This window comes from Dama dama, chromosome 14 (genome assembly GCF_033118175.1).
Source record: "Dama dama isolate Ldn47 chromosome 14, ASM3311817v1, whole genome shotgun sequence".
Taxonomy (NCBI): domain Eukaryota; kingdom Metazoa; phylum Chordata; class Mammalia; order Artiodactyla; family Cervidae; genus Dama; species Dama dama.
Window position 1 is genome coordinate 41068670 of NC_083694.1, and position 12675 is coordinate 41081344.

General features: G+C 44.2%; 1 protein-coding gene across 1 annotated transcript in view; it reads right to left on the bottom strand.

Annotated features, from left to right (window-relative positions):
• Positions 1–3308: 3308 nt before the first annotated feature.
• SLC25A33 (solute carrier family 25 member 33) overlaps positions 3309–12675 on the bottom strand; it is a 32029-nt gene continuing 22662 nt past the window's right edge. Inside the window, exons 5-7 of the mRNA XM_061160462.1 lie at positions 8533–8599; positions 4939–5219; positions 3309–3724 (exon numbers count right to left, since the gene is read on the bottom strand). Of these exons, the coding sequence (XP_061016445.1) occupies positions 3522–3724; positions 4939–5219; positions 8533–8599 (551 nt within the window). The 3' untranslated portion in view covers positions 3309–3521. The remainder of the gene's footprint in view (positions 3725–4938; positions 5220–8532; positions 8600–12675) is intronic.

Consider the following 12675-nt stretch of genomic DNA (forward strand, 5'->3'; position numbering starts at 1 on the left):
TGCAGTTACCTGAGCAGGGGGTGGTTAAGAAGATTCACTTCATGCAAGTGTTTTAATATTGGTTTGCGCTAAATTACTTCTAGAACTAAAAAAAAAGGGGGGGGGGAATATTTTTATTTAATTATGCAATATCTCAGTGTCGCCACAACTATTCATGTTTTGAGGTTAACATTAGAGTCCTTACTGTCCTGGACTGTACTGGGTGATTTTTTGACTCCTGTTGCTCATCAATCTGTCGCACATCCTAGATCTGAGCCTTTACCAGGAATTCCAAAGAGGCAGGGCAGTGATAAGTCTGGTGGATGCTCCACTGTCTTGGAAGTCTTTTCCATATTTTTGCTTTCACCATAAATGAATTATCAGTGAAACATCCCTTCAAAATGTGAGACGTTGCATTTAAGCACCATTCTCTTTCCAAGGAAGACTGCTGGCATGACATTCCCCTCAAAGGAAAGGCTCTGTGATGTATGTGGACAGAAAATGCACCTGACTGTTCTGCACTGGGCATGACTAGTACACGCTCATCTCGAACATCGTAATCCTTAAGTGAATGGAACGGAACTATTTGCTGGACCTTGGCCTCCGAGCCAGATTGTCGCACAGGCTCTGCGGCCCCTTCCACCCGACCTGCATCTACTCAACAAGCAGCACAAACCACGAGTGGTCAGTTTACTACTTACTTCGGCAAGTGAGGCAAGCATCAGTGCCTCTCGCATCTGTAAAATGTCGACGAAACTACACGTCTCACAAGGTTGTCAGAATTAAATGAGAAATTAAGTAGCACCTCACATCCTGCTTGGCACAAAAACAGGTAAGTGATGGGTAAGCCTTACACACAGGACTACTGAAAAATGGTGAAATCTCCATGATTAAGCTTGTGGAGAAGAAAGCAACCAATCATGGGATTTCTCCCTTAGCAGCTCAGTGATATTGCCCACTTTAAAATCCAATAACCCCTTTATAGAGAAAGCATTGCTTTTTCCTGCTTGTTCTCTCCGTCCTTGTACTCCTGGTACTCAACATTTCTTTCATTTCAATGTCCTGGTGCAGACAAGCAGAGAACTAAAGGATGTCAGCTCAAAGTCAAATTTACCACTTCAAGAATGTGTGAGAATTACCTCCAAAAATTCTCATACCCACCTAGTGGATATTAAGCAACCTTTTGTCTAAAAAAAATTATTTTTGGTTGTGCTAGCTAGGTCTTTGCTGCTGCATGGGCTTTCTCTAGTTGTGGTGAGTGGGCTGTGCTCTCTGGTTGAGGTGTTCGGGCTTCTCTTGTTGAGCACAGGCTCAGTAGGTGTGGCACAGGGGTTTAGTTGCCCTAAGGCATGTGGAATCCTTCCAGATTAGGGATCAAAGCCACATCTCCTGCATTGGCAGGTGGATTCTTAACCACTGGACCACCAGGGAAGTCTGAAACCTAACTTTTAACCTATTAAACTCTTGAGGAAAAATTCAGACTTTCATGCATGCGAAGTTTCATTCAAGCTGCTTCGGTCATGTCCAACTCTTCTGCGACCCTGAGGACTGTAGCCTGCCAGGCTTGTCTGTCTATGGGATTCTCCAGCAAGAATATTGGAGTGGGCTGCCATTTCCTCCTCCAGGGGGTCTTCCCGACCCAGGGATTGAACCTGCGTCTCCTGCGGTTTCTGCATTGCAGGTGGATTCTTTACCGCTGAGCCACCAGGGAAGCCCCCTCAAATTTTCATATGAATATTAAAATAGGAAGATGTTGCTCAGTTAAAATGAGCTTCTGGAATAGATCTCTCTTTGCTGTCAAGCACTACAGAGCTTGACTAAAGTCATTTATTTTGATTTCCATTTAGTGTTGACAGCTAGAGCAAATTATACTAGAGGGCTCAGAAACACCAACCAACCTCCTTTATGACCAAAAGTGAACAAAAGTTAACTCAACTGTATTTCAATTTGAAAATATCGTCCTCTCATCCCTACCAGAACATCTGCCACTGAATTTGAAGCTACAAGGTATCCATGATTAGAATCAATTATCTTTCTAAATATTCAGGTTGAAAAATAGCCTTAATATATAATACATACAGACTATAGTGAAAGGGCTAACAGGAAGATTGTACATAGATCTTACCTGCCTTCTATCTTACTATCTTTTTGTTGTTTATTAAAGTTCCTTTATAAATGGGGGGTGGAGCTGGGGGGTGGTTTAAAAATCTGGTAATTTCTCATTTCCAGGACTTTTAACCTTGTACTAGGCTATTTCAGCATTACCAGTGCCTCCTATCAGGATAAAAGGGGACTCTATTGGAGGACCAGGCAGTCAATCCCGCACCCTGCCCCTCTTCTCCAGTGGTGGAGCCCCCAAAACAGGGCTGAAGACCCCAGAGGGCAGGTCTGCTGCTCGCTAGTCACGTTCCACACTCACAGCTAACTCGGGAGGCACCTGACGCTCTCACAAGGTACCTGGGCTTGACTAGGCTGAAACTGGGGAAATACATCCAGGGGCAAGGAAGCTGGTAAACTATTTTTTAAAACTCTTGCCTTTGGCACTTCCCTGGTGGTCCATTGGTAAGAGTTTCCAGTGCAAGGGGAATGGGTTTGTTCTCTGGTCAGGGAACCAAGATCCCACATGTTGTGCGGTGTGGCCAAAATAATATAAACTCTTGCCTTTGGTTCAAACTGGGGATAGAGGATAACTTCTGGAAAAGGTTTATGTATGCTCAGTTGCTCAGTTGTATCCGACTCTGTGTGATCCTATGGACTGAAGCCCTCCATGCTGCTCTGTCCATGGGATTCTCCCAGTCAAGAATACTGGAGTGGGTTGCCATTTCCTCCTCCAGGGGATCTTCCTGACACAGGGATCAGACCTGAGTCTTCGGTGTCTCCTGCATTGGCAGGTAGATTCTGTACCACTAAGCTACCCGGGAAAAGGTTTATAGTTTAAAATATTTAGTGTCCGGAAGTTGTGTTTATTTTTTTTTAACTTGGCAGCTGGAGAGCTCAGATGATCAATCTGTAGGAGATCTAGAGATGAAGGAAGGAGACCAGCTGGGAGGTCTGTCCTGGCCTGTCCGGGGCCACCAAGCTGTGACACTTCTTATCTTTCCATCAGAGCAGGATCTAACATATTAGAAAACAACTGTACTTTAATTTTAGTTTATCTCTGCGTTTCTAAGCTTATGCTTAACTGACGTCATTAGCTACAGTTTGCCATAAGGTGGACATACATAAAAGAGGACACAAACCAAATTTATACTTAAATTAAATACCATGATTTAATTTACTGGCTGCTTAATCCTGTATTCTCTTAAGTTAAAAAAACAAACAAACACAAACACCAACCAAAAGTAGTTATAATTAACTGTTAACGTTAATGAATTTAAACCTTCCAGAAAGCATGAATCCAAAAGGAAATGTCCAACAGGTGATGTGAGCCAGATATTCTATGGCTTTCCTGTTTCGGTCTCAAACATTCTACATGTCAACGGAAAAAAAAATTCTCTAGGGTTTCTCAGGTTTACTCTTCTAGAGCACAGCTTTCTGGCCTGTTACTGAGCATGGTCTTCTAACAGGTACACAATTAACTCGTAGGTAGACAACACAATGGCAGTGTTTGGTATCTGCCGGATGAGCTGGGCAAAGAGTCCTCTATAAAAGGCCAGGTAACCTTCTTCCCGGAAGACCAGCCGAGCAGTCTGGACGAAAGACTTGTACTTGGTACCCTCCTCCCGGAGCCGCGTCCTGATGACTTCTGCGGAAAGAAACACGCCTTTCAGGCTATGGACGAACTGTACGTCCGAATGGTGTATGGAGAGAAGGCAAAGCACACAGCGTTATACACGTTAATGTGCAACTATGGCTCTTGGCCATCTCAGCTCTGTTTAGGTGGGGCAGCCACACAGACCACGAAGAGTTCTTTTCAGGACATTTTCTAACACTAGGAATTAGTCAATTGTCCCAAGACTTATGTATACTTCTAAGGGGTAAGAGTGCCAAATAACTTCTAAAGGATTAGGAAAATAAAAGTTTCATTTGAATGAGACAATTTTAAGACAGTTTACCATTTTCTACTCTTAAGTAAACGCTGTCACTTCCCTGGAGGCCTAATTTATATTAAGTATAGTGAGTGGTATCTCCAACGAGGCTTTCATCCCATGTACTCCCCAACTTTCTTCTCCTACTAGGATCCTTCTCCATTCCATCCAGCTTAAAAAACCACCTCCTCCTTTCTCAGAGTCCTGCCCACCTGGCCCGGCCTCACCCTGGCCCCTGCGGCATGACACCTGGTGCTGCCCGTCAAGCGGACTGCAGGGCACAAGACGTGGGAAGTGGCAGACCCCTCCCCGAGAGCCCGTGGGGCTGCTCGGGGTCCCCACACGACGGGGCCTCGGTGACCTGTTACAAGCTGGCCGTGTGCGAAGCCACAGCCGACAGTGCAGCAGGTGCTGGAAGACAAAACCTGCTTTTCATGGCACAATAAACTGAGCTGTTTTTTTTTTCTTTTTTAAGTAGTTCAGTAGAACATGAGGTCTATTATGAATTCCTTACAAAATAAACTTACCCAAAGTAGCTTTCCTCAGCACTCCATTCAAGGTGGAAACTGAGAGAATTTTGTTTATTCAAAAAAAAAAAAAAAAAAAAAAGCTTGGCTCCCATATCACTTTTTTTTAAATTGAGGAATTTTAAATAAAATCCAGATTTTTTTGTTTCTTTGAAAACATCAGATGTTCCACAACACAGGGCTCACATTCTGCCGAGTGTTGGCCACAATCAGATGGAGCCAAGGAAGGCAGAGCTCCCACCGCCCACGTGACCTGCACGCACGAGCTGAAGCCGGCTGTACTGGGACTCAGCTGCCTGCATCACCTACAAGAACCTGCATCTCCATTTGAACCCCAGAGGCCCGGAAGCACTGACACACACCGAAGGCCACTGTACCGCGCTGGAAGGCCAGGCAGGACCTACCGTGGGGGTAAGCGACACAGGAGGCGCATCCCTTAGAAAGAGCAGCAGCTGCCATAAGTCCAAAAAAATTTGTGGAATTTTTCTCAGTCCCATTTGTAGAAGAGGCTAACGGAGCTTCTTTCAGATACTTTTTTAAACTTTCATAAATAGCAAAACAGATGATGGTTTCCGAAATCCCAGCATACGAAGCAGTTAATCCCCTGTAGAAGCCACGGATGCCTTCCGTTTGGTAAACATAGCGGGCACACTGGAGCGTGTTCATCTGCTTGGAGCCTCGCACTCTGCACAAAGGAGACCAATGACAGGCAGTTACGACACATGCTGAGGAGCCCGCCTGCTGCCCCCGAGTCACAAGGATGATAAAGACAAAGTACATGGGGAGGCGCCATAATCCTCCTTGGTCTGGGGTTGGCTGAATCCTGTCCACTGTGAGGCCAGGTCCATCAGCTACGTGGGGCCACAGGCCCACTGGATGGCACGCACATCTGTTCCAACTTGCAGACAAGTGCTCAGAGTCTTCGATCTACCTTTGGGAAGAGCTAGATGGAAGGTGTTTACCAAAGAGGAAAATATGACTGTAATAGAATCAAAACCATCCATGTGTCTACACATGCAGACGGATGGTACACAGACTAGATTAAAAGAGTCGTGAAGGCAGTAAGACATGGGGAAGTGCTTAAAGTGGAGAGCAAGATGAAATTCCATGTAAAGTACAATTATGACACAAACATGCTTTAAGGAAACACTGAAGGAAAATCCGTCAAGAATCTCATAGGGTGGTAAGTTTAAGTGCTCTTTGTTACCACTGTAGTCTCTAAATGCTGTTATTTTGACTCTTACTCTTTCTTTTTTGGGTTTACTTATCTGGCTGTGCCGGGTCTTAGTTGCAGCATGCAGGATCTTTAGTTGTGGCATGCAGGATCTCAGTTCTGGACCACAGATTGAAACCAGAACCCCTGCATCAGGATCTCGGTGTCTTAGCCGCTGGACCACCAGGGAAGTCCCTCCATTATTCCCACATTTGTAAAGTTATAAACATAGAAGAAACTATACAATAACTAAAAGGCCTTCAGCTTGGATGCTCCTACCCCATGACAGGAAGTTTTCATAAACTGCCTACAAACACACAGAATCCCAGGACTGGATAGTGTTCACACTGGGTGCACGTTGGAGACCCTCCTGTGGGGGAGCAGATCAGTGTACAGGGTTCCCCCACTCCCGCCCCCTACCTGGAATGACCTTTGTAATGCAAATGCAAGCATCCCACTCCCCTGTTTACCATCCTCTCATAGGGGGTCTCTCAGTCTTGGCACTACTGGGACTCTGGGGGCTGGACAGTTCTCTGCTGTGGGTGGTCCTATGTGCTGTAGAGTATCTAGCAGTCTCCCTGGTCTCTATCCACTAGATACCACTTAGGCTGTGAGAAACAAATACCCAGATGCTGCCAAACATCCCCTGGGGACAGGGCCCCGGAATTCCTGCTCTAATAGCTCTACACTGCCTCCAAATACAGCTGAGTCCAAGCTCCCGCTCCTCCCCAGGGCTTTTAAGGATGCGGCTTCTCCAGGCTTATCTCCCTGTACCTCTCTCCTTTCCCAGCACATTCACATGCACGACACACCCCTTCTTTCTGCTGCTCAGAATGAACAAAGCTTTGCTGTCTCCAAATCTGCTGCACACCCGAGTCTCTGCCTGAGGCCCCCTCACTGCCAGTGCCCACTGGGCTCCTGGGCAGAGGGAGACATCCTTGCCACAAGAGCCCCTCCCTGGCTGCCTCCCCGCACGTCCCATGTAGACTGCGTCAGGGAACCGCCCAGGGTCCTGGAGCACTGCTGGCCCCTTCTCCCACCAGCCTATAATTCTCTTTATTCTCTGTGAAGCTGTGAGCTTTGGGAAGGCAGGGCTTGTGTCTTATTCTCTGCTGTTTCTGCTGCCACTGGTGCAGAGGAAAACGTGCAACAAATCCTCGTTGCTGAGGACTCTGTCAACAGAGCCCACCCAAACAGAGCTTTAAGATGTCCTGAGCACAGGTCATTACCAGGCAGATCTTAACAAACGCACATAAAGAAGGCTTTCAGCTGACCCGTGCATTTATCCCCTGCTAAACAGAAGTAATGTGAGGACACTGTGTGCACACTTGGAAGTAATCACCCAAAGGTTCTAGGAGAGGACTGGTCAGGAGGTCGTAGGACAAGAGGTTCTTGAGGGTTCTATTCCTGGTGAGGAAGGCAGATTCAAGGAGACCGAAGCAGGAGACCATGTGACATTTTTTGAAAACTGCCAAGGACCTTGAAGGTTAAGCTGAGGAGTTAGGATTTGACTCTGACAGTAACTGACATTCAATGAAGCCTTCTGAGCAAGATATCTCTTCTAAATTATTAGACCTGGTACATTTTAAAAGGTTCCTTCAGGTAGAACAGACAGAGAATGTCAAAGACCCACTTCAGAGGCTACCCGGGTCATTTGAGAGAAAAATCAAGCAAAGGCAGAGCCCACCTCCATTTCTAGGTGGAGCTCTTGCTTGCTCTCTCCCCTCCTTTCTCTATAGGTAGCTTAAGGTTAGACTGGACTAGCTGGAAGTTTCCAGTGCCCCACACAAATTTCTAGGCAACCTAGTAACAAAAGGATACTTAGAATCCTATCAGAAAACATTGTTTATCATCATCACTGACTTGAAATTACAGTAGTTACTGGGATGTTCCTTGATCTTGTTATTTAATATACTAAAGAAGTATATTAATATATTGTAACTTTTAAAAACACTGATAATTGTATTTCAATAATTGGTTTTCATTGCTTTTAAAAATATCATTCTAGGGCTTTTCTGGTGGTACAGGAGTTAAGAATCTGCCTGCCAATGCAGGGGACATGGGTTCCATCCCTAGTCCAGGAAGATTCCACATGCAACTAACGGGCAACTAAGCCTTCAAGCCACAACTACTGAGTGCCTAGAGCCCGTGCTCCACAATAACAGGAGCCACTGTAACGAGAAGTCCAAGCACCCCTGCTCACTGCAACTAGAGAAAGCCCACTTGCAGCAATGAAGGCCCAGTGCAAAAAAGAGAGAGAAAAAAAATCATTCTAAAAAGTGCCTGTAGGCTTCACTAGAGACTGCCAAAGGAACCCAGAGCATAAGAAATGTTAAGAATCCCTGGCTATAACTTTGGGGGAGGAATCCAGGATATTTGAGGGCCCTGGGAGACTAAAATGCCCCCACTGAAGCTTTGGGTGCTGCTGTTCTGGCACCTTCCCACAAGAGAGGCCATTTGGAGCACAGTTCACAGCACTCCACCTGGGGGCAGGGTCTCCCAGGAGCAGAGACCCAGGACTACCCTGGGGATCAGGGGCCACACCTGAGCAAACTCCTGACATCCCTTTGTGTGTTATTTCTGCTGGTCTTTGTCTCCCCTCTGAGGCTTGGCAGTATAAACCTCAACACAAGGGAAGTTTCTACATATGCTTATACGCAGATAAAACAAAGATGGGGATGGTTAAGGATGCTACAGGTCTCACTCTACAGCTGGAACTGGCGGAAGGAAAAAAACCCCTAAGAATTCAAGTCTTACATTAAGGAAGGAACAAGTAAAAACTTACTTCCGTTCTAGCTGCATCCGGGTTTTAACCATCCATATAGGGTTCATTAGGGAATTTGTGACAAAAGCTGGAAGAAAACAAAACAAATAGAAAATGTTATCATTGAACAGATCCAATGCTTATTAAAGCCATGTTTTCCATATGATAAACCTTGATATCAGGCTTTCAATGGCTTAATAATAAAAATGGTAAGAAGCAGTTCCATTTCCACACAACAGATGGAAGCTATAGTCCCCTAAAATGTAACATCTATCGGTAATGTCGAACTAAAGTAAATCTCAATTTTCTAGAGCCCTGTCCATGGACAGGGCAAACACCCTCTTCCAACAACACAAGAGAAGACTCTACACATGGACATCACCAGATGGCCAACACTGAAATCAGACTGATTATATTCTTTGCAGCCACAGATATGGAGACGCTCTATACAGTTAGCAAAAACGAGACTGGGAGCTGACTGTGGCTCAGGTCATGAACTCCTTATTGCCAAATTCAGACTCAAATTGAAGAAAGTAGGGAAAATTATTAGACCATTCAGGTATGACCTAAATCAAATCCCTTATGATTATACAGTGGAAGTGAGAAATAGATTTAAGGGACTAGATCTGATAGACAAGAGTGCCTGATGAACTATGGATGGAGGTTCTTGATATTGTACAGGAGACAGGGATCAAGACCATCCCCAAGAAAAAGAAATGCTAAAAAGCAAAATGGCTGTCTGAGGAGGCCTTACAACAATTGTGAAAAGAAGAGAAGTGAAAGCAAAGGAGAAAAGCAAAGATATACCCATTTGAATGCAGAGTTCCAAAGAATAGCAAGGAGAGACAAGAAAGCCTTCCTCAGCGATCAATGCAAAGAAACAGCGGAAAACAATAGAACGGAAAAGACTAGAGATCTCTTCAAGAAAATTAGAGATACCAAGGGAACATTTCATGCAAAGATGGGCTCAAAGGACAGAAATGGTATGGACCTAACAGAAGCAGAAGATATTAAGAAGAGGTGGCAAGCATACAGAGAAGAACTGCATAAAAAAGATCTTCACGACCCAGATAATCACTGTGGTGTGATCACTCACCTACAGCCAGACATCCTGGAATGTGAAGTCAAGTGGGCCTTAGAAAGCATCACTATGTACAAAGCTAGTGGAGGTGATGGAATCCCAGTTGAGCTATTTCAAATCCTAAAAGATGATGCTGTGAAAGTGCTGCACTCAATATGTCAGCAAATTTGGAAAACTCAGCAGTGGCCACAGGACTGGGAAAGTTCAGTTTTCATTCCAATCCCAAAGAAAAGCAATGCCAAAGAATGCTCAAACTACCGCACAATTACACTTATCTCACATACTAGTAAAGTAATGCTCGAAATTCTCCAAGCCAGGCTTCAGCAATATGTGAACCATGAACTTCCAGATGTTCAAGCTGGTTTTAGAAAAGGCAGAGGAACCAGAGATCAAATTGCCAACATCTGCTGGATCATCAAAAAAGCAAGAGAGTTTCAGGAAAACATCTATTTCTGCCTTCTTGACTATGCCAAAGCCTTTGACTGTGTGAATCACAATAAACTGTGGAAAATTCTGAAAGAGATGGGAATACCAGACCACCTGACCTGCCTCTTGAGAAATCTGTATGCAGGTCAGGAAGCAACAGTTAGAACTGGACATGGAACAACAGACTGGCTCCAAATAGGAAAAGGGGTACGTCAAGGCTATATATTGTCACCCTGTTTATTTAACTTATATGCAGAGTACATCATGAGAAACGCTGGGCTGGATGAAGCACAAGCTGGAATCAAGATTGCTGGGAGAAATATCAATAACCTCAGATATGCAGATGACACCACCCTTGTGGCAGAAAGTGAAGAAGAACTAAAGAGCTTCTTGATGAAAGTGAAAAAGGAGAGTGACAAAGTTGGCTTAAGGCTCAACATTCAGAAAACTAAGATCATGGCATCTGGTCCCATCACTTCATGGCAAATAGATGGGGAAACAGTGGCTGACTTTATTTTTTTGGGCTCCAAAATCACTACAGATGGTGATTGCAATCGTGAAATTAAAAGACACTTACTCCTTGGAAGGAAAGTTATGACCAACCTAGACAGCATATTAAAAAGCAGAGACATTACTTTGCCAACAAAGGTCTGTCTAGTCAAGGCTATGGTTTTTCCAGTAGTCATGTATGGATGTTAGAGTTGTATTATAAAGAAATCTGAGGGCTGAAGAACTGATGCTTTTGAACTGTGGTATTGGAGAAGACTCTTGAGAGTTCCTTGGACTGCAAGGAGATGAAACCAGTCCATCCTAAAGGAGATCAGTCCTGGGTGTTCATTGGAAGGATTGATGTTGAAGCTGAAACTTCAATACTTTGGCCACCTGATGTGAAGAGCTGACTCATTGGAAAAGACCCTGATGCTGGGAAAGATTGAGGGCAGGAGGAGAAGGGGATGACAGAGGATGAGATGGCTGGATGGCATCACCGACTTGATGGACATGAGTTTGGGTAAACTCTGGGAGTTGGTGATGCAAAGGGAGGCCTGGCATGCTGCAGTTCTCATGGGGTCACAAAGAGTCAGACATGACTGAGCAACTGAACTGAACTGTCCATGGACAGAGGAGCCTGGAGAGTCCAAAGGGTCACAAAGAGGAGGACACAACTGAGCAACTGAGGACGACTACTAGTCCTCCCAGACTCTAGGTGGTGCTGTTGGTATTCCTGTTAATGTGATTCCTATGGTGGTAAATATGAAACTATCCTAAAACTCAACTGAAAGCATCAAGTCCAGAAATAATTTGTTTTAAAGAAATGATGATCTAATCCAAAAGAGTACCTTAAATTTAACTTAAAATAGAAGAAACTAAATCTCCACTTACGTGAATCCAAACTTAGACATTTCAATACCTTGACTGATCATTTTAGGAAACTGAAGTTTTAAGACTGATCTGCCTATTGGAACCATCTTTAAGTCTTCTCCATCTTAATGTTGTTCGTCACTCTACACCAACCAAAAAAGCAGTATCATGTATCACTGACCTGACACCCAGCGAGTCCTTTGGGATATGTCATCCCCTCGACATTCTAAATAGACTGATTATATAATATGACCCTAGACATGCTTCAGTTGTGTCTGACTCTTTTTGACCCTATGGACCCTGCCAGGCTCCTCTGTCCATGGGATTCTCCGGGCAAGAATACTGGAGTGGGTTGCCATGCCCTTCTCCAGGGGATCTTCCAGACCCAGGGATTGAACCTGTGTGTCTTATATCTACCTGTATTGGCAAGCAGGTTCTTAACCACTAGTGCCATGTGGGAAGACCCACACAGATAGTCCATAGATCAACAAGGACCTACTGTATAGCATGGGGAACGTATTCAGTATCTTGTAACAGACCATAAAGAACTGAATCACTCTGCTATATACCTGAAACTAATACAACTTTGTAAATCAACTACACTTGCATTACAAAAAAAGAAAAAAAAGAATGCTGCCAGGAAGGAGGGGAAAAACCAATTATAGCCACATTAGCTCCTTGAAACAGCAAATTGAAGATTATTAAAAAAGAAAAATTTCCCTTCAGGTCCATTTTATTTACCAAGGGTTTCTCTAAGTTAATTTGTCAAAAGTTGCAAAACTGGTGCACAGCTTTTAGTTTATGGCTAACTCACTATTGGCTGGGGCAGTGAGGCCCCACTTCTTCTGAACTCCACACTCCATCCCTTTGACCTCCCTGCCAGCTCCACAGCCTGTAAACACCTTTCTTGTGAGGAATCTTTGCTAATATCATTCTCCATTTGGGATCCAAAAATTATCTGTATTCAGATAATTCAACCATTCAGATGAATTACTAGTACTTTTATTTGAAGGAACAGGAACAAAATGGATACATACAATTTAGAGGTCAGCAGAGGGTGGAAATTTTTCATAAAATGTCAATTTAATTCTCTAAAATCCCTTCCTATTTAAACAGACATAAAATTTATATCGAAAACAGCATGGCCTTCTCGCAGCAATCTACAACTGCAATCTACGACATATTTCTGCCAAGTATTTCCTGGGAGAAAAATCCTGTTGTGAATTTTCTATGGTAGGTGGAACGATTCCCTCAAAAAAGAACAGAAATGACACCTGATCTATCACCAACCCTGCTGA